We start from the raw sequence: 26002 nt of genomic DNA, 5'->3' as shown, positions 1-26002 counted from the left end.
CCTTTTATTTCTACTGAATAGTCGATTTTAGACAAATATAGCAATCTTTAACTTTTTAATCTTCTTCTTTTTGTTTTATTAGAGGAAATTTCCTGTGTTGAGGGAGGTTTTAGTCACTGGTGTTTAACCATTAGGAATAGTGAAGGCTGTTCATCTTGTGGCTCAACATTTCACATTTCAGGCACTTGTAGTCAATGCTTGATATGCTTGGCATTTGCCAATTTAGTGTGGCTTTTTCTGGATATTCGCTGGTCAGAAGCATTGCATGTGCCAACTAGGATCCATGTGATAGAAGAAGCCACGAGAGTTTTGAGGACAGGTTCAGAATAAGAACTGATTCCAGCCCCTTCTGTACACTTTCAACCTTACGTGACCACAAAGTCCAGTGCTGAAAAATTCTTGGTTTTCAGGGGGTCTGGATTGTCCTGTAGGCCAGAGTTCTGCAATGTTCTTACTTAGTACCAAGGGACCATAAGAAGAAAAAAGAACAGCAGTACCACTGTTCTTCGCATGCACACAAGACTGAAATCTTTTCACCTGCACTATCTTTTGGGGCTGTGCCTGTGCCCTGCATGTCTTTGTGTCCCTCAATTGAGAGGTAGAGTAGGGAACTGTTGTGCTGCTTTCCTTGCTGCTCAGGCTGATGAACTGGATTTGTGATTCTGTTTCACAACCACTCTTCTATTGCTGGTTTTGATTTGATGATCCTATTAGTGATTAGTGCTTCCCAGTATCTATTTTTTCCAGGTCCTGTTTTACAATTGCCTTCATTTCAGTTTGGCTTCATTCAGCTTGAAGGAAGCCATTTCTCAGAGAGGCTTCTCCACTGTCTGGAGAGCAGCAGAATGTATGCTCTCTTGCTGTCAGAGCTAGAAATTCTTTGTGGCCTGATGTGGTACCAAGATATTTTGGATTTCCCTCTGTTGGTATTCAAGAAATGGTCTCAAAGACCAGTAATTCATCCTGTGATCCCTCAATGGAACTTAATCCTCATCCATGTAGATTTTGATGCAACCAACTCTCATGAAAGGCCTTAGGACAAACTTCTTTCCTTTAAGATGTTTTTTCTTTCCAGAGTGATTTCAGGTGAGTGAATGAGTTGAACTCTCATCTTTTCTCGTCCTTACTTCCCTTGTTTTCCAGAAAGATATTTTTTTGGTTTCATTCAGAATTTGTTCACATGATGAATATCACGTTCTATCTATTGTTCTTCTCCTCTCAGTCCTAATCTAGTATTCCCCACCCACGACTAGAAGCTGCATTTATTGGATGTTAAGCATGTTGTCGACTTTAATCCTATTCTAAGTTTAGAAAGTCAAAGCAGGGTTACAAAGGTAATGCTGTATCTACCATAGCTTTTGGTAGGTGGGTCTTATGCTATATTCTTAAAGCATATGACCAGACTGTCAGATAAACTTGTCAGATTCCATGTAGCTAGAGAAATCTTCATGAGCAGTGAACATGCTGAAGCTTTCGTGAACAAGGTAAGACAGCAGCATGGTCATCTCCTCACTCCTTTATAAATTGTCATCAGTTAGGTATCTCCACTTCTCAGGATACCTCCTTTGGCTGCAAGGACCTGATAGTGGCATGTTAAGGTAGTCCCACCTCCTTGGTTACTGCTTGCTACATCTTCTTTTCGTGCCTTAATCCAGTGTTGTAGGATGGAAGAGAAAGACATACAACAAAGGGGGAAATTACCATTAATTCTGTCTTTTCCTCTTCTGTACTATATCTCATCCACCTCCCCTTTGGGTGTTGTTTTGCTGCTTGTTTTATTTCTTTCTGTCTTTCATACTTTTTCCTTCTCTGTAGATCTGGAAGTTCTCTTCCTGATGGGATGCAGTTGTAACTGAGACTTACGGAATCAGGGGCAGGGTTTTAGAATTCTTTGCCTCCCTGCTTCCAGTAGGTGTCACCATAACACTGTCTTTGAATTCAGTGTTGTAGGATGGGAGTTGAGGAGACTACAGCAGTGTCACCGGTAACTAATATTCCCTACTTTATGTAGCAACATAAAGATGGTCAAATTTTCAGATTTTTAAAATCCATTAGCTGTTTCATGAACCACTTTCTTAATGTGTTTAAGTAGTTCTAAGTATGTTGTTATAAACTTCCAAATTATGCTTTTATCAGTACTTGTCACTATTCTGCAGGCATGCTTAGGTACTGCTGTAGGTATTTGAATGTAAACTGAAATGCAATAGCGTCAGCCCACATTGGAAGTACCTCACAAGTGACTCCACTTCTCTTGTAACCTGCCATTTACAGGGACTTTTTGCTCAGAGCATTTAATCAGTATATTGTCAGTTTACAATCTGTCACCAATTTGAATGGTCTAAAAATCAAATGTTGGTGGTATTTTCTTACCAGGATCATTCCCCTTAATTAAAGACTAGTGGTGGTCATTTTAATATTGAGGCTATTAAGCAAGAAGCCAAAATACAACCACCAGGCTTATGCTTCAAACGAATTATAAAAGACAGTTTGGTCCGGTGTCACATTATAAATCCTCATTATAATAGCCTCTCTATACAGTGATTTGTGCTGCACCTGTAAGAATGTACCCTATTTTCTTCATTTCATATTAATTTTAATGTGGTCTTGCTACACACATTTACTTATCGCAATCATATAATATGTAGTCAAAAGCTGAATATTTAAATAATAAACACATTTTTTCTACTTGAACAGCTGATATTACATTTATGTGTGACAAGCGATGTAACAAGAAACGGTCATGTGGACGACACAAGTGTAATGAAATTTGCTGTGTGGTAAGTTCATTTATACAGTGTAAGGTATGTCTGCACTATGAAATTAGGTCGATAGTATAGAAGTCGATTTTTCGAAATCAATTTTATACAGTCGATTGCATATGTCCACACTAAGTGCATTAAGTCACCGAAGTTCATCCTCACTACCTTGGCTAGCATCGACCTACAGAGCAGTGCACTGTGGGTAGCTATCCCACAGTTCCCGCAGTCTCCGCTGCCCATTGGAATTCTGAGTTAAGCTCCTAATACCTGATGGGGCAAAAACATTGTCACAGGTTCGATAGTGGTGGGCCCCCACCTAGAATGCCATTCAGCTATTCATAGAAGTTGCATGTGTGGGGCTCTGACCTGGAGCGACCGTTTGCCTCCTTTGTCTTTTGGTAGGCATGCCTGAGCTCCTTAACTTTAACGCGGCGCTGCTGTGTGTCCCTGGTGTAGCCTCTGTCCAACATGCCCTGTGAGATTTTGGCAAATATATTTGCATTTCTTCTTTTGGATCAGAGTTCTGCCTGCACAGATTCTTCTCCCCATACAGCAATCAGATCCAGTGTGTCCCTTTCGGTCCATGCTGGAGCTCGTTTGCGATTCTGGGATTGCATGGTCACCTGTGCTGCTGAGTACAGCTGAGCTCGCCACACTGACCAAACAGGAAATGAAATTCAAAAGTTCCCAAGGCTTTTCCTGTGTACCTGGCTAGTGCATCAGAGTTCAAAGCGCTGTCCAGAGCGGCCACAATGGAGCACTCTGGGATAGCTCCCAGAGGCCAATACTGTCAATTTGCATCAGCACTACCCCAGATCTTACCCAGCAAGGTCGATTTTAGCACTACTCCCCTTGCCGGGCAGGAGTTACGGAAGTCAATTTTAAGAGCCCTTTAAGTCAACGAAATGGGGTTGGTTGTGTGGATGCGGTCATTTTTAAATTGCGGCTAAATTCGACCTAACACCGTAGTGTAGACCAGGGCTAAGAAATGGTTCAGTGTAAAATGCTACATCTGTACTTATTTTTTTTTTAAAAAATAGTATGTGAAAATGCTCCTAAGATGTAGATTCCCTGTTTTGTAATGTAAAATATTCATCCTTACACTTTGTTCAAAAAGTCTTTAGGATTAATGCTGTGCACCCAAGTGTGATTGTGTAACTAAGACAGTTGTTTTCAACCCGTGGCACGCAGGTCACATGCAGCCCAATTAGCACACAGCTGTGGCCCAGCTGTGTGCTAAAGGCCCTAGGGCTGGGGTCCTAGCTGCCTTGCTGCCCGGCCCCTGCAGGCCTGGCTGCACTGCTGCCTGACCACCGCGGGGCCGGCTCCGGGGGCTCGGCTGTCTGGCCCTGCTTTCTGGAGGGTCTCTGAGTGGGGTTGCTGGGCATAAGGGTCTGTGAGGGAGTTTGAGGAGGTGCGCTGTGGTTCTCAACCTGCAGCCCAGGTAACACATTGTGGACCGCATATATGAAAATAGGTTGAGAACCACTGAACTAAGAGCTGTCAACACACAAGCTGTACCACTTTAACTATACTAGTATACTTAAAGCAGTACAACCATTTAGTATGGATGCAATTATACCAGTATAAATGCGCTTTATACCAGTATAGCGGAGTAAACTATAGTAGTATAACGCATCTGTATATCAATTTAACTGTGACAATGCTAGGGGTTGTATAAAATAACAACTTTGGTTTAAAAAAAAAAATCACACCCCTTACCAAATACAAATCCTATACCAGCACACAACTTTGTGTATACTAGTCCTAAGCTGATAAAATTCCAGTTGAAGAATGAGATACTGTCATAGATCTACAGGATTGGTGCTGTGACCCCCAGCTTTGGAGTAGTCTCAGGAAGGATCCTTTCAGTGTGCCAGACCCCCTTGGGGTCTCACTCTTCCTCCAGGGTAAGCCATGTGGTTTTCTGCCTGCTTAGACTGGACCTCTGGGCTTTCACACCAAGAGCTCCATTCAGTGAGTCCCACTGAGACAGACCCCTGAGGGAGACTTGTACAATCTTAGAGAGCAATGCACCTGCACCAGCATCTGCAGTGACACTCAGCAAGTGTTGTCAAACTGTAGGGGTTTATTTGTCGACTAGAATGCAGCATAGGAAGACCTTGGTTAGCACAGAAAAATGAATAGGGCCCTACCAAATTCATGGTCCATTCTGGTCAGTTTCACGTTTTCACATTTTTATATCTGAAATTTCACGGTGTTGTAACCATGAGGGTCCAGACCCAAAAGAGGGCTCTAGGGAGATTGCAAAGCTGTTTTGAGGGGTCACAGAATTGCCACCCTCATTTCTGCACTGAGCTAGGCTCTGAAGGCAGCACCCATGGATCTTCCTACAGCTGCAGGAGGTTCCCGGAGGTGGAGGTGGGTGTGGGTCTGATCTCCCCTGTGCTGCTGGGAGTGTCCCAGCCACGCTAGGGAGGGACTGGACTTGCTCTTCCCCTGCACGGCTGCACTTGCGGAGAGGTCTTCACCCTCTAGCCCTTAACTTCCATCTCACACTGCCACCATCCTTTGTTCCTGAACTGGGGAAATGCTTCTTGTCTTCCTGCAGAGAAGAGGGACAATCTGTGGTCATTGGTTGCCAGGTTTCAATATCCCAGTGATTTGCTTCATGGTTTCTCCACTGACATGGGGGGGATTAAGGCCCAATTAGTCCCAGACAGCTATGCTGTTGACCAGCAGCCTAAAGCCAAAGGTGCTTCTCACACCTTTGTCTTTAGCCTGCCCTGAGAGTATACAGACCTTCCCATCCCCACCACTACCCAAACTAGGTAACGCTACAGTATGTGAGGAGACTGAGGTATACATAGTCTTCATAAAAATATTGCAGAAAATGCCAACTTTATCACAGAATCTCAGCATGTGATATGAAATGAATCTTAACGACTGTTAATTTGTTCTATCCTTGGGCCATGGCCAGCGGTGGATTTTAATCATGTTTTGCCATTTTTGGGGGCATTTTAGAGGGGGAAAAGCATTGATAATGTAGTAATTTTTCATAAATATTTTTTCCAGGACAAAGAACATAAGTGTCCCTTGGTTTGTGGACGCAAACTCAATTGTAGCCTTCATAGATGTGAAGAACCTTGTCACCGTGGCAACTGTCAAACATGCTGGCAGACAAGTGAGTATACTACAGTACATATATTCATCTTTAGAAGATTAGTGCACTGTAGACATTTTAAATGCTGATCCTTTAATAGGTTTATTCTCTGATTAGGTGTGTTATTGAAAGTGCATTATTCTTCTATAATAAAAATTCAGATGCTCAATTCTGAAGATGATCGTGATTGCCATATTTTGCCATGAGTAACGAAATTGTATAATTGAATTAGATGGACTTACTTTATTTGTTAGATTTAATAATTTCACTACAGGATTTATATTTAAAAAAAAATAATTTCAGTAAAATTTACATACAGTTTAAGGCCTTGATCCTGCAGTCACTTAGGAACAAGATTAACTTCACAGACACAAGCAGTTCTTCATAAGAATTAAGGTCCCAGTTGTGTTTCATCAGTTTTTTTTCACAAGCACTAAATTTATTTTAAAAGGTCTCAAATTGAAAATGTTGCAGACTGGCTTCGTTTAGCCACGGAACCAGACTCTATATAAATTTTTCCATACTGGCCCAATTGTGTACTTTAACTCCAGCCTAGTGGGACCACCTATAGGAATGGAATTTATGTCATCTCCATGCCTTGGAGATTCTTGGGCTCTCTGCTCAGATGTTGAATTATGGAAACGTCTGTGGAGTCAACACCTGTCCACTGATACTGCACTGAGACCAACACACAGCCATCAAATAGTAACAATTTTTGGTGATTACTAAAATATACAGATTCAGACATGTTTTGTATGTGTTGTGGTTTGATGATTAGATCAACATAAATAAGTGTCAGTTGGGGGTGTGAAAAAACCCCACACCCATGACTGACATAGTTATGCTGACCTAACCCCCAGTGTAGATGCAGCTTCTTCCATCCATGTAGCTACTGACATCCAAGGAGGTGATGTTCCACATAGACAGAAGAACCTTTTCTGTCATTGTAGGCTGTCTCTGTTACAAAGTAATGTATGAATAGCTATGCCAACATAGCTATCCTGCTGTAATCTCCATAGTGTAGCCATACACAGAGTTTTCATTTTATTCCTTGTCCCCGATTAACCCAGTCTCCATCTTTCTGTGTTTAAATGCATTTTGCTACAGAAATGAATCTTTGGTTAGTTAGTTAATACCCATTACGCTTCTGGCATTTAGGGCAAGGATGAAGCTTGTCTATTTCTGGCAAGTCTTTCAATGGTTCCCAGCCGTGCCCCAGGTTTTTCAGCTCTGCGTCCACATTTCTTCGTCATGTTGTTTTTGGGGGACCACGTTTTCGTTTGCCTTCAAGTGTCCATCTTATTGCTATTCTGGTGATGGAATCAGTTTCCATCCGAAGCACATGACCAATTCATCTCCAACGCCTCCTGGTAATGATGGTGCTCATCTTCTCTTGGCTGCATTGTGTGAAATTGTTCTGGACCAAAAGATCTTTAACTTATCATTATTGCTTACAAATTGAAATTATAGAAGTTAGGGTGGGAGGGGAAAGATCATGCGGGTCACATCCTTCAATTTGGCCATGTATCCTCTTAACTGTTCATCTGAGTATAATGTAATCTCTTTTAATCCTATGTCTTCATTGATGGTGCTTTAACTACCTACTGGCAGCTATTTTCTTTCTCACTTCATTTAAGTTTATCCTTAAATCTAAAAACAAAGGACAAATTTGAGATACGCGCATTGCTTCTTTGTAAAGTGTGAATATGTTTTTCCTTTGCTAATAGTTTCCTCGCAAATATTTGTTTAGCACAATCCTTCCTTTTCTTTTTGTTAAGGTTAAGAGTCTGTCACAGGTATTTTTAATAAGTCAGGACTGGTCACAGGCAATAAACAAAAATTGATGGAAGACCACAACCTGTGCCTGACTTTTACTAAAAATACCCTGGTGAGGGGAAGCAGGAGTGGGAGGAAAAAGACAAATAGTCAGAGCACTGCTGGGAGCTTGCAGCTGCTCCAGCCCCTCTGTTGCTCCTGTGGCAGGGGCTGACCTAACCCCGGCCACTGCTTTGGTGGTCCCAGGGTGCTGACCCAGCCACTGCTTCAGCCCTGGGGCTGCTGCTCCACTAGACCCCGAGGCTCACCCCTGCTCCAGCCCTGTCCTAGAAGAAGTCATGGAGGTCCCAGAAACATGAAATCCATGACAGAATCGTATCCTTACTTATAATAGTCCTCCTCTTATTTCCTTAAACTGTAATCTTTCCTGATGCATGATACCTTCCCACATTTGCCACTGAGTGTCCTTTATATGACAGATTTATGTGGTGTCCTCTTTGATGAAGCTTCCAAAGTATTGTGCACAAAGGAATTAATTTTAACTTTGCCTGTTTATATATAACATTACGTATATAAAAAAAACTACATTTAAAGAATATTAAGGTTGCAAAGTAAGGCACTCAAAGGCTAGGAAATTCCTCAGTAAAGGTTGCCCATGCAACCTTAATTTGGTCTCTTTATACATATCCATTATGATATATGTTTGGTCATTACCTGATAACCTACTATTTAGTCCACAGGATCCCTGCCTCATTCACTTTACAGAATGAATAGTGCTCACTGAATGGGTACTTACTCAGTATTTCTTTTTATATTACTCATTCATGTGGAAAAAATAAATTGTCATTTAAATAATGAGACGGGGATAGAATCCAAATCTCCAGGGCAGCATTATCATTTGTCTAAAACACAAGACCATTATTTCTCTTCCAGCAGTTCCCTCCCTTGTTCATACACACCTTTCAACTTCTGCAACAAATGATGCAGGTCAACAGCTTTATTCACTGAATAACCCTGATTCATTCCTTGAGCACTGTAAATCCTGTGCACTATGAGTAGGGATCCTGGGGAAAAAATAGCACCTGATCATGTAATTAAAAACTGTATCATAATACATGCACATCAGTGGGACAAATTAATGTTACACAGGCAGCGTTAATTCTGGCATATCCTAACTTCTGAGTGCTTGACTTTGCAACCTTTATAATGTTCTTTTAGTGTAGGGCTTTTTTGTGTGTAACTTCCTTGATTTTTAAAAAAGAGTTTATTTGATGTGGAGCCATACAACATGGGTTATCAGTTGAATCAGACCCTATAGACCACAGGATAGACCTCTGTTTCTGAGGCTATGTCTACACTAAAAACTTTGGTTGACCCAAGTCATGTTGGCATACAGCAGCAGAAGTTTTGCATATCCCTTGGGCACATGCATACTTGGTTGCTTGCATTGTCACTGGATGTACTTACCAGGAGTGCTTGTGTCGATGCAAAGTGCAGTGCAGCACAGGTAGGTATGCATTGTCTTCTTGCCTAATGCCTTTTGCAAAATTTTCGCAATGTGTTGTGGAGTAGAAATGAGTCGTGCCAGGATGTCTGGGACTTAGGGGTCAGGTTCCCAAAATGTAGCTTTCTCCATCCCATAATGCCATCCATGGCCCATAATTTTCATGCCTTTTTATTAAAATCCACAAACCTACGTGACACTTTTCAGTGTTCACCCTCTGACACACAGCTCTGCAGTATTCTTATGAACAATATTCTTATGAACATTGCAAATACAAGACACACATTTCTGTATTTGAAGACCCGCAGGAAGTACCACAGCAATGGGGTATATGACGATTTGTTTGAGGACAGTTTAAGGGACGTAGCAAAAAACATTTCAAATTGATGGTTGCCATTCATGGAGCAGCTGCACGTGGTGAAGTGCTGCTTCTGGGCCCGAGAAACAAGTACTGACTGGTAGGGTCGCATCATAATGCAGATTCACAATGACTAGCAGTAGCTGCAGAGCTTTTGGATGCGAAAGGCCAAATTCCTGGATCCGTATATCAATCTTGCCCCAACCGTCCACCATAGGGACACAGGAATGAGAACTGCCTTGACAGTGAGGAAGCTAATGAGGGGCAGCTTATAACATTAGATCGCTAGTGGCCAGTGGTAAATCATTTTGGGGTTGGAAAATACACATAGGGGACATTGTCATGCAAGTGCTATGCAGGACTGTGACTCTCAGCAACATGCCTCCAAACCCAGTGGAGTTTCTACCCACCTTGCTCCAGATCTCAGCCCAAGGACCAACGGTCAGTGTATATAAGGGTGCCACCACCATGCTAACTGTCTCTTCTGGAGTCCATAAGGCTTCCCCACATGCTCTACAGCATCCCTACTCCCTTTCTGTCCTGCCACATTGAGTAGGCACCAGAAGCATCTACAGCATGGTCCCCATTTCCCCTTTGCTGGGACCTGTACCATGCAAGGGGAATTGCTTACTTAGGATTCTCCTATCCAGTTCTTTTTAGATAAGGATCTCCTTCAACATCCATTGGTCTCTTTCTCTTCATCACCAGATGAGGCAGTACTTGAGGAGTCTACCTTACCCCCTTCAGATGATTTCCGGGCTGACCAGGACTTAATAAAAAGGGTGGTTGTGGCTCTGCATATCCAACCAGAGGAGGTGCAAGAAAAGTTGCACAGTTTAGTGGACATTTTGACCTTTGTGGGGCCCTCTAAGGTAGTTCTCCCTATAAATGAAGCTCTCATAGAGCCCATCAAAATCTTATGGCATACCCCATCTTCCCTTCCTCTCATTGTTAAAAGGGCAGAAAGGAGATATGTCCCTTCTTAGAGATATGAATATTTTTACAACCACCTGGTTCCCTGATAGTGTCTGCTGCAAACAGGGAAAGAAGCAAGAAAGCTGGACCTCTTTGGTTGGAAGATTTATTTCACAGGAGAGTTACAACTGAGACTCACAAACCAGCCAACCACCTATCCCACTTCCTAAGTGTTTGGTCCCATGTCACCAGTGGGTCCTAAGCACAGTGATACAGGGATACACCCTTTACATCTGTCTCCACTTCACACTCCTCTTCCCTGTTTCTCTTCAGAATCACACTCACAAGAGTGTGATATTCAGTCTTTCCTCCTTGTTGGGGTCATAGAGGAAGTTCCCCTACCTTTCCAAGGAAGAAGATTGTATTCCTGATGCTTCCAAATCCTGACAGCAAAGGAGGGTTTCAGGCTTATTTTAGATCTAAAATAGCTGTTTTCAAACTATGGAGTGGACTCCCAGGGGAGGCGCAGGAATGTGTCAGGGCATGCATGACCTGTGTGCTTTTTTTTTCCCTTTTCTTTCTCTCTTTCTTCCCCTGACATCAGCCCCAAGCTGGCAGCAGCAGCGCAGAAGTAAGGGTGACAATGGGGCACTAAGTCTGCTATGAAAAGTGATGACAAATATCACTTTTCACATTCTCTCCTTTACTTCTAAGTCTGCTGTGAAAAGCGATATTGGCGCATATCCTTTTTCACATTGCTACCCTTCTGTACTGCTGCTGGCCAGTGCTGCCTTCAGAACTGAGTGGTGCGGTATATGTACTTGGGGGAAGGGAGAGATGTTAACAACTACAGACACAAAGAAGGGGGGCCCAATCAATTAAGTTTGAGAACCACTGATCTAAAGCAACTAAACAAGTTTCTGAAGAAAAAATTCTTGATGATTACTCTTACTTCTGAAATCCTTTCCTTACAGACTGGGGACTGGTTCGCTGCTCTTGACATAGGGGGAGGGATAGCTCAGTGGTTTGAGCATTGGCCTGCTAAACCCAGGGTTGTGAGTTCAGTCCTTGAGGGGGCCATTTAGGGATCCAGGGCAAAAATCTGTCTAGGGATTGGTCCTGCTTTGAGCAGGGGGTTGGACTAGATGACCTCTTGAGGTTCCTTCCAACCTTGATATTCTATGATCTCTTGACTTAAGGGACACTTACTTTCATGGGGCAATTCATCACAGCAAAGAAATTTCCTCAGATTCATGGTCATTCTTGAGTGGTCATTCATTCATTCTTGAGTGGTAACAGCTAATTTAGAACCTGTCATTTTGTGTGTATAATTGGGATTATGTTTTCCAATGTGCATTACTTTGCATTTACCAACATTGAATTTCATCTGCCGTTTTGTTGCCCAGTCACCCAGTTTTGTGAGACCCCTTTTTTAACTCTTTGCAGTCTGCCTTGGACTTAACTATCTTGAGTAGTCTTGTGTCATCTGCAAACTTTGAGCCTCACTGTTTACTCCTTTTTCCAGAACATGTGAATATGTAGAATATCACTGGTCCCAGTACAGATCCCTGGGATACCCTGTTATTTACCTCTCTCCATTCTGAAATGACCATTCATTCCTACCCTTTGTTTCCTGTTATAGGTTCAATTATATGTACATAATTAAACACCTGTAATGCTTTCCCTGTTAACTTAGAGAGCAGGACAGCTATTCTCTGGCCCTCAGTGATGTTCTGTAGCCTAGTGATCCTTTCAAAGATGGTCAAATATTCCTTAGTGCAAACAGTTTCTTTATAACTAGGGCAGAATTTGTCCCAGTCATTTGATCCTTGGAGAGGAGTAATTGCTGCCTGAGGGTTTTGTATCCATGCCTCCAGCATCCCGTGTTCATGATTTCTTCTCCCACTTCCACTCCTCTAGTTCTGTGGCTCACTAATGTGCAGCTGTTTCTGCTGCCTGTTTCTGCTTCTCAGCTTCCAGGACTCTTTGGTGTGCTGCTTTCTCTGACTTCCACTTTTGCTTTTCTGCCTCCAGGGTTCTCTGGTGAGTTTCCTTTTGTGCTGGCTATTTCTCTTTGGATGCTTACCTCTGGAATTCTCGTTCCTTTGCCATCTCTGACCTGGCCAACTGTAACTTCATGGCTGTTTCACTGAGGGCTGCCTTAAGCTGAATTTCTAAGCCATTGCACTCAGGCCATTTTATTAGATCAGTCTGATCTTTTAACCATTTATCTGTTGGCTCATTTTATACTTTTAGTTCTCTTTCCTTTACCTGAAATAAAAAAATGGAAAATAACGAACTTCAGACTTTTATTTGTTCCCCAACCATCTCGTTTGTGAACCTCTTAGAATCTAATTTACAAGTGCTTGGGGCTTGATACTTAGCTAACCAGTAAACTGTGCTTAAATCCTGGCAACTACATCATTATGAAGGTTATTAGGATACCCAGGCCTGTAAGTCACCTTGTTAATCCCCTCTTTCCAGCATGCTTGTCTGGATGCTACCTCTCTGATATCACCAGCTTGTTAGCAACCCAAACTCTCTTCTCTGAGCAATGTTAGCCATTACTTTGCTTTGCAGGTTAACAATAGATGCACTCCAGTTACCCCTTATCCACTGAACGTTCCCAGAAATACCAGGTCTGCCATCTCTAAGGGATCAGTGTACATAGCAGCTTGCATGATTCATGCAAGTATGGGGACATCCTCAGCCCACCTTCAGTCCCTCTTACTGGCTCTAGTGCAGCCCATGGGACCCAGAAGCATGATTCCACAGATCAGAGAAATCTAATGGAGTCACTCTCTTACCACAAGAGAGTAATTAGAGCTTTGACTTGATCCCCATGAGCTGGATCCACTAGTTCTACCAGTACTGGCAGCGTTATCCTCCTCATCTCCCAATGAGGCAGTCACCCCAGCTTCACCAGTCCCTCTGGGTTACAGTAAGCAATTTTGAGAGCTGCTATGGTAGGGTGTCAGAGGAGCTCCAGATGTTCCTGGAGAGGGACACACAACTCAAGCTCCGGACATCCTGCGTCACACAGGGTCCAGCCAAATAGTACTGGTGAATGAAGCCAGATATGTCCAGCATATATTTGCAATGTGCACCTCTACCCCCAAGAGGCCTAAGAAGCACTACTTTGTCCCAGCTAAGGGAGCAGAGATTCCATCTGCCCACCTTGCACCAAACTCCCTACTTGTTCAGATTGTCACAGAAAGATTAGACACTCACTCTGAAATTAGGAGGCCAAGTGACTGGACCTCCTGGGAAGGAAGGTTTTTACATCATCTAGTTCAATATTCTGAATTGGAGGCTAAGTATGATTTTCTGAATTACTGAAAGTTCTTGGATTTTAAGGACAAATTTCCCCATCAAGACATGGTCAATTTCAGGCCCTTATTGATGAAGGCAAGTTGGTGCCCAGAACTGCATTTGCGGAGAGACTATATCACAGTCAAGCACTTGCCCTTCAAGACTAACCTTTTCAACAAAAAGACTGAGGAGTCTTTGCACACACTATAGGACTTCAAGGCAACCCTTCATCTTCTGTGTATATATACACCTGCTCTAAAGATCCACAAACATCCTGGCAAAACAAGAACTGTGCCTCAACCATTTTACCATCAGTGATTCTGTGAACCTCTTTGTGAAAGGCAGAGTGTGCAAAATCCACGATACCTACATCCTACACATCCTTCACATCAATCCAACCTTATTCCCCAGACATAAGATACTGTTGATACCATCTCCACTCAATCCTCACATATGCCTTGGTGGCTTGTTTTTCACAACTGGAGTGCAATAACAATGGACAAGCTTGGTGCTGAATATCATACATTCCGGCTACACCAATATGTTTTTTTCTTCCTGCCCCCTCCAAAACTCCCTTCCCATCCTTCTTTGAAACCATTCTCATGAGGAGATCCTTTGCCCAGAAGTAGAATCCCTCCTTAGAAATATTTCCTAGTTCCCAAGAAGAAGGGAGGGTGGAGACTCACTCTCCATCTGCACCAACTCAGGGTCTCTTTTTTATTTGCAAATTAAAATTCCATATGGTTACACTGGCATCCCTCAAAAGGAACACAGTTTTCAATATGAAAGGTGCATAATTTCATGTGAACATTGACCCCTTCCACACAAGGTTTCTGTCAGGTTTGTAATTGATCCTGACCAGTACCAATACAGGATAAGCCCATTTGGCCTAGCAGCCACACCCAGCATCTTCATCGAACTGTTTCTAGTAGTAGCAGCATAGTTCAGATACAGCAGCTTCACCATTTTCCTATATTTAGACTATTGGCATCTTATTGAAAGGACACATGAGAAAGCCCTCACATCAACATCATCTCTGCTTCACCTTCTCTCATCCCTAGGAATCTGTGTGAACATGGAAAATCTACCCTTTTTCCAATTAAGACCAGGTAATGTGCACCTCTTGAACATAATTTCAGACTTTCCTTTCTCTCCCAGGATGCATCATGGACTTATGTCACGCTGTTTACCAGACTCCACTTCCATTTCCTGCAGACTTAGTTCCAAACAGTATATAAACCAATCAGTCATAGCATGAACACCATAGTGACACTTTCTACCAGGGTGAGGACTTCACTAACTTGGTGGAAAAATCCTGAACAAGTGTGTGTACTTATTCCTTTCCTAGCGCTCACCTGACAAGATGTCATTACAGATGCCTCCATGATAAGCTGGGGAGCTCATGTGTACAGTCAGATGGTGCAGGGACTTGGATGCCTCGAGAGCCCAGAATGCTCATCAGTCTTGTGGACTTCTGGGCAGTCCAGGAAGTTTTTGAAGCCTTTCTACCATTTAGCCAGTTTCACCAGGTACTCATAATGTTGAACAGCATAACTGTATTCTACATGAACAGGGGTGAGTGAGATCCATCCCCCTGTGTGTAGAAGCTGTTACCTTATGGAACTGGTAGATCAAAAATCATATTACCCTATTGGCAGTGTACTCTCCAGAAATGCAGAATTATTTGGCAGACAGCCTTAGTCAGTAGTGAATAGCATTTTTCTCTCAGTGGGGAACTCCCATTTGGGGCAGGCAAACAGGAAATGCAACATGTGCTTCTCCAGGGGAGCTCAAGAAATGCACTCCAGAGGCAATATTCTCCTTCTGACCTGGTCAGATTACTTGAGCTATGCCTACCCCTCCCATCAAGATACCAACTCAAGTTCTATAGAAGATTTATCAAGACAAAGCGTAAGTCATTGCTCCCAAACAGCCCAGACTGTTCTGGTTTCTGAGCCTCCTACAGATGTCATCCCATCTAGCAATCAGCGTGCAATCCTTTCCAAATCTTCCAAACCATCCCAACCCCAAAGCACTTCATCTCATGGCTTAGCATTTGGATGGCTGTCAAGCCTAGAAAGTACCTGCTGTGAAACCATGCAGCCATTCTTAATAATAGCAGAAAGGACTCCACCAGAAAATGCTACCTAGCTAAGTGGAAACACGTCCCTATTTGGACCCAGCAAAAGCATATATCTTCAGAGACAGCAGATAGTCTCGCTGTTTTAGACTTACTGTGAAGGCATCAGTTCTTTCCCTTAACTCACTGCAAGTTTCCCTTAATTCACTGGCAATCAGCATGTGTCATCTGTCATCAGAAAGTCACTTGATCTTTACCCAGCCAGTAACCAAATTCTTGAAAGGCCTGACGAGAACCTTTCCACCAATAAACAAACAAAACCTTCAGTGTGACCTTAACTTAGTACTTTTAGCACTCACTAAGTCACCCTTTGAACAACTAGCTATGTGTTCCATGTTTTAGCTCTTGATGAAGGTAGCATTCCTCATTGCTACACCTTGGCCAGAAGGGTAAGTGAACTCATGGCACTGACAACTGATCCTCCGTATGCAATGTTTCATAAGGACAAAGGTTTGCTATGACTACACTCAAAATTCAGTTTTAGAATTTCACCTAAATTGGCTTGTTCACCTACCTATGTGTTTTGGGGGGTAGGGGCGTGGTTTATTTGTTTTTTTTGTTTTCCTGAAGCCCTATGCCTCTGGCAAGGAGAGGATTCTTCATTTCCTTGATGTGCAATTTTTACCTGTTGAAAACAGAACCAATCAGAAAGCCTCCTAGGGTATGTCTATGCTGCAATTAAACACTTGTGGTTGGCCATTGTCAACTGACTCGGCTATACGGTTGTTTAATTTGTGGTGTAGATGTTTGGGCTTGGGCTGGAGCCCTGGCTCTGGGACCCTGTGAAGCAGGAGAGTTCCAGGGCTCAAGCTCAAGCCCAAACATATACACTGCAATTAGACAGTCCCATGGCCTGAGCCCAGTGAGCCGAAGTCGGTTGACGGGGCCAGCTGTCAGTGTTTAATTGCAATGTAGACCCTGCTCCTAGACTGTTGGTTGCCATAGTGGAACGAGTTCAAGGTCAAAATACATCCTCCCAGAGAATCTCTAAGTGGGTCTCTGACTGTATCGTACTCTATAGTTGACACAACTCTCTCCACCATATGGGCTTATTCTACAAGGGTGCATAAGGGGCATTATGCCTTGGTCCAAGACTGCTCCACTGACCCATGCTTTGTGGCAGTGGTTCTACATACATCCTTGCACCCTCCACCTCTCTAGGTACTATTTTATCAGTCACCTACAGTAGAATATGCACTCGAAGAAGAAAGGGAAGTAATTGGAGTTATTCAAGGTATGTGGTCCCTATCTGTACTCCACTACCCACTCTCCTTCTCTGCTTCAAATCATAACTGGCTTTGCCATAGACAATGGAACGGAAGAGTCAGTTGGTTTGGCCTGCCTCATTCTTTATACCCTCAGTACAGAGCACAAGGATAGCAGGGGTTTGGGCATGGACCAACAGAGACTGCTTGCAAGAATTCTCTGGTCCCAGGCACATGGAGCACATGTATACCTACAGTGGAATACAGATAGGGACCATGCATCTCAAAGAACTCCAGTTATAAAGGTAAGTAACTTCCCTTTGTGCATTTCTCTGGATTCCGCTCAGTCTCTCTCCTGCATCCCCTTCATTCCCTTTTGGTCACAGCCACAATCCATATATTGAATGTACTTGATGACCTTGCATCAACCAGAATTGTAGTCTTGTTTAAGATCTTGTCAAAGTAATTTGATATCAGTTTTCTAAGCAAGAGGAAAAACAGCAAGAGACTTTCTACAGAGTCAGAAGGAGGAGAGAATGTCTTTTAGCTTCTGTCTGTATAGAATCTTTCTTGCTTCTTTCTTTGCTTAACATCTTGCTGATGGTGTGGTTGATGTGGTTAGGTCCTATGATGGTGTCCCTTGAATAGATATGCGGACAGAGTTGTTGCAGGGGTTTGTTTCAGGGTTTGGTTCCTGGGTTAGTATTTTTTCTTGTGTGGTGTGTAGTTGCTGGTGAGTATTTGCTTCAGATTGGTGGGCTGTCTGTAAGCGGAGACTGGTGTGTCTCCCAAGGTCTGAGAGAGTGAGGGATCGTCCTTCAGGATAGTTGTAGATCCTTGATGATGCGCTGGAGAGGTTTTAGTTGAGGGTTGTAGGTGATGGCTAGTGGCATTCTGTTACTTTCTTTGTTGGGCCTGTCTTGTAGTAGGTGACTTCTACTTCTTCAACTCTGTCAGCGTATCTATTCAAGGGACACCATCATAGGACCTAACTACGTCAGCCACACCATCTGGGGCTCATTTACCTGCACATCTACCAATGTGATATATGCCATCATGTGCTAGCATGCCATGTACATTGGCCACCTGGATTGTCTCTACACACAAGAATAAATGGACACAAATCTGACATCAGGAATTATAACATTCAAAAACCAGTAGGAGAGCACTTCAGTGTCCCTGGTCATTCAATAACAGATGTAAAAGTGGCCATTCTTCAACCAAAAAACTTCAAAAACAGACTCTAATATGAAAGTGCAGAACTGGAATTAATTTGGAAACTGGACACCATCAAATTAGGCCTGAATAAACAGGGATTTGGAGCAATCAGATTTTTTAATTGCTCCACTCCAGCTCTGGGTAAAAACCTACTGCTCCATGCTCCAGCTCGGGGCTCTGCTACAAAGCCCTGTGAATAAAGACTGGGAGTGGATGGGTCATTACAAAACCTAATTTCCCCCTACTGTTACTCACATATTCTTGTCAACTGTTCGAAATGGACCACTCTCATTACCACTATAACAGTGATTTTTTTCCTCCCGTGGTATTCTACTGTTAATTAAATTGTCTCATTAGACTGACCCCACACTTGGTAAGGCAACTCTCATAGTACACCGGGTTATTAGCTGCACACCAAGATGACAAATCTTTTTCTGTAATGCAGCCATCAACTTGAACTTTATGCACAGAGAGCCTCTTCTGTCGACAGGCAGGAAACAGAATGTGGCCTGTAAGGGATGTGTCATAATAACTATTCCATCATTGGTCAGCATCGTTGCTTATGTAGAACTGTACTTGGAGAAAAAGCTCTTACACTCACTCAGACTCCCATTAGCATGTGTTGTTTCCTCACTCAGGAGTTTGTTTTGCAACTAGTTTATATACCTAGTGTAGCAAGTCAGTGTGGCTCCTTGTTAACAGGGAAAGATTAACAGCTCAGACTTCAATAACCTAGCCTGAACAAAAGACCCAGATCCCCAGTTACATGGCACTGAGAGAGACAAACAGATCAAACATGCAGCTCACTAAGTCAAATCAAATTGGAGGTTCTGCAACTGCTAGTCAAACTCCCCTTAGCCTCTCCTGTTTGCCTTAGGTCTTAACATGAGTACGGTACTTAAAGTTCCGCTAATTTAAAGGACCTGCCATTTTAAAAATCTTTTAACTTTAGTAGCTGCTGTATAACATGCTCTTTAGTTACTATTGGATTAAAAAGGATTTCATCATTATATAATATAAATACATTATCCAGTTTGACTCCAAATACAGAACAGAAATATTTATTGAACACGTTTGTATTGTGTACCTCCTTATTCAGTTTTATCTTCATCTAGTAATGAATCTATATCCTTGCTGAAATGTGTTTTGTTCCTGATTTTTTTTGAAAACCTTTCTTACTGATTTTAATCATATTGGCCGTACATACCTTTTAACTTCTAATATCGGTTGCCTATATTTTTAAGTGATTTGTATTAATTACTATTTTTCTCTCTTTTTTTCCCATTTGTTAAATAATTTTATTGCTCCTTTAACTTTCTTAAGCTGGATTTTTTTTAACCAAGGTAATATTTTTTCAACTCTATTTATTAGTTGTTTGGTTTGTTTTGCTTTGTCAGGTTTTGATGAACTAACTTGTTACTGTGGTGAGTCGGTAATTTATCCTCCTGTTCCTTGTGGTACTCAGCCACCAGAATGTAAAAACTCATGTACCAGACCACATGAATGTGATCATCCAGGTAAGTCATAGGTATGCCCCCATAACTTTTTTAAATTGTCTAGGGTCTAAATTTTTCTGTGTTCTAAGATTTATTGTTTGCTGTTCAAAAGATAAACCAGATTAGGTACATTTAAATCTTTCCTTTCCATGAATATAATGGTACCTTTTTTCCAGGAAAATTGTTGAGGTTTCATACACCATCCAAAGTTTTTGAAGAATTTTTTAGCCATATCTGTAGAAAATGTTATTGATACAATGCATAGTACAGAACAAATTGATCAAATCACTGACAAATTAGAATATAAAAGACTCTGTAATATACCTAAAATGTCTGAGTGAACAAAAGTATTTAAGAATTGTTTCCTGATTTTTGTATTCCTATGCCTGCAGTGTACCATACCTGCCATAGTGAAGAGAAGTGCCCACCCTGTACATACCTCACTCAAAAATGGTGTATGGGCAAGCATGAAGTAAGTGTGGCTGCTTTTGAGCAAATTACAAATGACATTTTTAATTACAAATGAGAGAGAGCTTTATGTGAGGTGTTCTTGCTAAACTACACGTTACTTTGTAACTTAGAGTAAGCACTTAATATTTGCTTTTCTAAGGCTACTCCCCAAGTAGCCACAAAATTGATACCCACAGAGACTATGCTGATAGTGTTTGTAAGTACACTGTTTCATGCAGTTTAAAATTATCAGATGCAGTTTTGCTTTCTTTAGACAACATGTGTACAGACTTGATGCAGTATTTTCAAGTGTGACATGACATATATACTCAGGTTTGGGCTTAAAATAGATTGCAAAGTGCTTAGTGCAAAACCACAGATAATTTTCTTCTAAAAATCTATGCTATATTAAAATATAAACATGATTAAAAGTATCTGAAAGTACACAGTTTACAATAACACATTCACTGTTAGTTATAACGTCTTTTTCCTTTTCAGCTGCGGAACAATATTCCCTGTCATCTCACTGACATCTCTTGTGGTCTTCGCTGCAATCAAATGTTAAAATGTGGAATGCACAAATGTAAAAGAATTTGTCACAAAGGGGTGTGTCTGATAGATGAAGAATGCAAACAGCCATGTACTCGTCTGAGACTATACTGTAATCATCCCTGTATGGCTCCATGCCATCCATCTTTACCCTGTCCTACAACTTCTTGCAACACAAAGGTGATGGCTCTGGAACACAGAACATAGTGTACAATTTGTCTGTCTGTGAATTAAGAGGTTTCAGTCAATGAACGATTATAAAAAAAATTAAAATACTGACATAGAAACTTTCAAGATAATGCATACTATCAGTATACAAGTTTTGATATATTAATATGTGATAAAGCATTATGTATTTAATGGTTTTGTTTTTCAAAATTTCATCTAGTAGAATGGCTAGTAGTTTGAGCAAAAGTGCCTACCAGATTTCTGTCTGTTAAAATATTTGTCCCAGATCCTCAGATGTGATCCATTCACTTTTTGCTCCTGCATAAGCTAGCTCTCTATTGCTTGTGGGGATTTGGCATGGGTAAGGAGATGTGGCAGAGGAGAGTTGAATTTGTCCTCGATTCATACAAAATCATAGTGAACTTACACTAATGACATAACATAGAGCGACCTGCTGGGGGCAACCACATAGAATAGACTACACACACACACACACACACACACACACACACACACACACACACACACACACACACACACACCCCTGATCTTTGCTCAGAAGCAGGGAAAATCAAAATATATCTATTTCACTATAATAGATGTGAACAAAATAACCACCCAAATCTCCAAATGAAAATGATGGTTCTTCGAGTGCTATTCTTTATGTGTATTCCACTGTGAGTACATGTGTTTGATGAGCCTGAGATTGGAAGATCTTGCCACTAGTGTCCATTGGTCCATAGCTGCACTCTTGTTCTCCTCATGCTCTGAACCTAGATTAGAATCATAGAATATCAAGGTTGGAAGGGACCTCAGGAGGTCATCTAGTTCAATCCCCTGCTCAAAGCAGGACCAATCCCCAGCTAAATCATCCCAGCCAGGGCTTTGTCAAGCCTGATCTCAAAAACCTTCTAAGGAAGGAGATTCCACCACCTCCCTAGGTAACCCATTCCAGTGATTCACCATCCTCCTAGTGAAAAAGTTTTTCCTAATATCCAACCCAAACCTCCCCCACTGCAACTTGAGACCATTACTCCTTGTTCTGTCATTTGCTACCACTGAGAACAGTCTAGATCAATCCTCTCTGGAACACCCTTTCAGGTAGTTGAAAGCAGCTATCAAATCCCCCATCGTTCTTCTCTTCTGCAGACTAAGTAATCCCAGTTCCCTCAGCCTTTCCTCATAAGTCATGTGCTCCAGCCCCCTAATCATTTTTATTGCCCTCCTCTGGACTCTCTAATTTTTCCACATTCTTCTTGTACTGTGGGTTGTAAGAGACAATACAGCCAACCACCGCCTTCTTACAACTGCGTGGTCTGAGATGGAACACTATAGTGTCCTCAATGTTCTTCCTTCAGCTTTATCTGTAAATAGTTTTAAAATATTTTTTCTTAGTGTATTATATTAGTATAATTAGCTAGGGACTGGGGAGGGTTTTTTCCCTTTTCGAGGCTTTTCCCCCCCCCGTCTCTCCACCATCTTCCCAGCATGAACACTGAGCTATGTCAGGAGTACTGGGATTCAGAAACTGTCTCTCCTGCCCATGAGCCTTCCCACTCAGTAACAATCATCAGAAGTGTCTGTGCTGCCTGGGAGAAGTACATCTCTTTATCAGATGCAGTATCTGCTGCTCCTTTCCTAGCTGGACCTGCCAGGTGCAGGACTTTAGTCTTAGAATACATTTTATGGAGCAGGCAATGAAACCTCAGTCTGATGCAGGCCAGGCAGCCCTCCCATATATTGGTCAAAGGATTGAGACGCATGTCCCCAGTTACCATCATTTTTGATACCTGGATGAATAGGAATACAGTTAAGGACTCCTCCACTCAAGGGAAGCAATCTCTGTGCTCGAGAGAAAACTCTTCTAAGTCCCCTCCTCAACTGTCATTTGAATCATCACACTCTGGTTCCAAATCCCCAAAGACCCACGGTACTTATTCTGAGGCTCAGAAGACTAACACTTCTCCAGCCACTACCACTTTGCCATCAGAGCTGAGCAAAGATAAATGCCATGAGTCTCGACCTCCACTACCAAATAAGTCTAAGAGCCACATGCACTGATGGTACTGTCATGTTTGCATTTGGAATCTAAGACTTCCAAAAGACTTCCTACACGAGCTCAAGTATGAGAAGACAAATACCATCATCCTCCATCTGGAGAGAAGATACCGAGGATATCACTATCTAGTCCAGTCCACATTCTCCCATCATTTCAGCACTGGTTCTCAACAGGGAGATGTTGACAACCCATGGTGGACCCATATCACTGTCCATAGTCGGGACCATGGAACCCATATACCCATTATCCAGAGCGAGTGCAGTCACACAGAGAATCGCATCCTCCCCCTTTCACAAGATACCATCCCGAGCTCCTTCTGGAACTCATGGAAGAAGGAGGAGAAGAACTGGATCTTGTGGTACCACCCATCTCATCGGGTATATCATCTTTCCCCCCTAACAAAGTGTTGCTGTGTCATTGTCGTCTCCATCAGATGACCACAGACGTCTATTAAGGGTGGCTGAGATGATTCCCTCAGGAAGAGGTCCAGGAGTTATCCCACAAACTGCTGGATATTCTCCAAAGTGTTGGATGGAGTAAGATGGTGCACTCAGTGAACAAGTCTATCCTAGAGACAGCCAGGGTGGTGAGGCATACTCCAACTATACGTGCACCTACATGTAAGAGGTCAGAGAAAAGATATTTGTCCCATCTAAGGGAGCAGAGTTTTTTTTTTTTTTTTCCCTACTCCATCATGCCTCAAACTACTTGTGGTGCAAGCTGCCACACAAAGGAGTAGACAACAGTAAAGCAGATCTGCCCTTCAGAAAAGGAGGTGAAATATCTGGACCTTCTGGGAAGGAGGGAATTTATATCAACAAGCCTGCAGTTCCACAAAGCCAGTATCCAAGTGCTTCTGGAAAAGTGTCTTTTTGCCGACTATTCCAAGTTTTAGTAGTTTAGAGACAAGTGCTCTGCCTTCCTTGGGGAGGGAATTCCAGGCCCTTTATTGAATAAGGTAGATTGATGGCTCTATCATCCCTCCTGGCAGCGGTAGACAGACACGGCTGATACAGCTTCTGTATCAATGGCTACCAACATTGTGGTGTGAGGAAAAAACTGGTTTCACACCTCAGGATTCCCCAGAGAAGTCCTGGTCACTGTGGAGTACTTACAGTTGAAGGAGACAGCGTATTCAGCCAAAAGACTGATGAGTCATTACCCTCATTAAAAGACTTGAAGGTGACCCTCTGCTCCCTGGGTTTATATAGACCAGTTCTTAGAAGGAAATATAGCAAATAATCCTACAAACCTAGACCACTGTCTCAGCCCTTCTACACTGGAAAGGGTACAAACTGCCACAAAAGAGGCAGAGTGTGCGAAGACCCAAGCAGATGCTGCTCCTTCCATACTCTTTCCATCCTCAACTATCAGGCAAGAAATACTTTTGACAGGACCTCCAAGAGCAGCCAGCTCACCCAGAGGCCATGTTCTCCCACCCCTGAAATTCGATTTGGTGGCTAGCTGGTCCAGTTTTTCCATATATACCAATCATAGCAGATGGAAGGGTCTTCTATGTCATCTGCTTTGATTGCACAATGGTTCCTTTCCCCTCCCCCTCCAAAATCCCGTTCCTCGCCCTTTTCAGGGACCACTCTCATGAAGGAGCACTCTTACAGGAAGTACACTCTTTACTTCATCAAAGGTCCATAGAACAGGTGCCAGCTCAGCACCAGGGAAACAGTTTTTATTCCAAATATTTAATGATCCCCAAGAAAACAGGAGGATGGAGATCCACGTTAAACCTCCATCACCTCAATTTCTTTGTCTGAAAATTAAGATTCAGAATGGTCACTCTGGCATCAATAATCCTGTCTGAACAGAAAGAAATGATTCACAACTCTTGACATCAAGGTGCCTATTTCCATATAGATATCTTTCTGTCCTACAGGAGGTTCCTGAGTGGTAGGTACAAACCACTCTCAATACAAGATGCTTCCCTTTGAATTAGCAGCGACACCCTGTGTATTCATAAAAGTGCTTCCAGAAGTAGCAGCACACTTCCGTCCATATCCATGTTCAGTAGTAGCAGAACTCAATAGCCCATATCCATATCTTTCTTATGGGAAAGTCTTGTCGGAAGGCACCCTCATCAACTTCATCCTTACTCTCTGAACATCTCTAAGAATCTGCATAAATGTAGAAGAGTCCACGTTAACTCCGACACAGACCATAGATTTCATCAGAGGAACTCTAGACTCACGCAGAGTCAGAATTTATCTCCCCATGGACAGGTTAATGAACATTCTGATTAATCAGCTCAGAAAGAATCCACTGACATCGGTTCAGATGTGCCTTATCCTCCTGGTTCACATGGCATCTTGCACTTAGGACCCCATTTGTAAGATTACAACTCTGCCGCCTGCAAGCCTGGCTTCAGATAGTTTACGTGTCAAGTAAGCACTGCCTGGACAAGTTTTGTTATGATCCCTCACAGTGTACACGACCTCTGTAGCTTGGTGGCAGGACAAAGAACAGCTGTGTTCCCTCACTCTCTACTCCTCTGAAGACACTGGTGGCAGATGCCTATTTCAAAGGCTGGGGTACTCATCTGAACAAACACACAGTAAAAGGAACATTGACCCATCCTGAGTCGAGGATGCATATAAATCTGTTTAATCTTTAATGTGTCACGGACTCCTTGTTTTTGTGGATACAGACTAAGGGTACATCTACACTACCCGCCGGATTGGTGGCCAGCGAGCGATCCAGCGGGGATCGATTTATCGTGTCTAGTCTCAACACGATAAATGGACCCCCGAGCCCTCTCCCATTCCGCAAGAGGTGCAGGCAAAGTCGATGGGGGAGCTGCAGTAGTTCACCACGGTAAGTTGATCTAAGTATGTCGACTTCAGCTATGTAGCTGAAGTTGCATAACTTAGATCAATCTTCCCCACCTCCCCCCCAGTGTAGACCAGGGCTAGCATAGCTTCTCTGATATAAATCTTCTGGAACTAAAAGCAGTTCAG

The 26002-nt window shown here is 42.5% G+C and overlaps 1 protein-coding gene across 1 annotated transcript in view; it reads left to right on the top strand.

Moving 5' to 3' along the window:
* NFX1 (nuclear transcription factor, X-box binding 1) overlaps positions 1-26002 on the top strand; it is a 195243-nt gene that overhangs the window by 109157 nt on the left and 60084 nt on the right. Inside the window, exons 12-16 of the mRNA XM_050938134.1 lie at positions 2695-2777; positions 5796-5904; positions 19709-19828; positions 20200-20279; positions 20756-20986. Of these exons, the coding sequence (XP_050794091.1) occupies positions 2695-2777; positions 5796-5904; positions 19709-19828; positions 20200-20279; positions 20756-20986 (623 nt within the window). The remainder of the gene's footprint in view (positions 1-2694; positions 2778-5795; positions 5905-19708; positions 19829-20199; positions 20280-20755; positions 20987-26002) is intronic.

This window comes from Gopherus flavomarginatus, chromosome 2 (assembly GCF_025201925.1).
Source record: "Gopherus flavomarginatus isolate rGopFla2 chromosome 2, rGopFla2.mat.asm, whole genome shotgun sequence".
NCBI lineage: Eukaryota > Metazoa > Chordata > Testudines > Testudinidae > Gopherus > Gopherus flavomarginatus.
The sequence above is the reverse complement of the archived record's forward strand: the minus strand, read 5'-3'. Positions and strand labels throughout refer to the sequence as shown.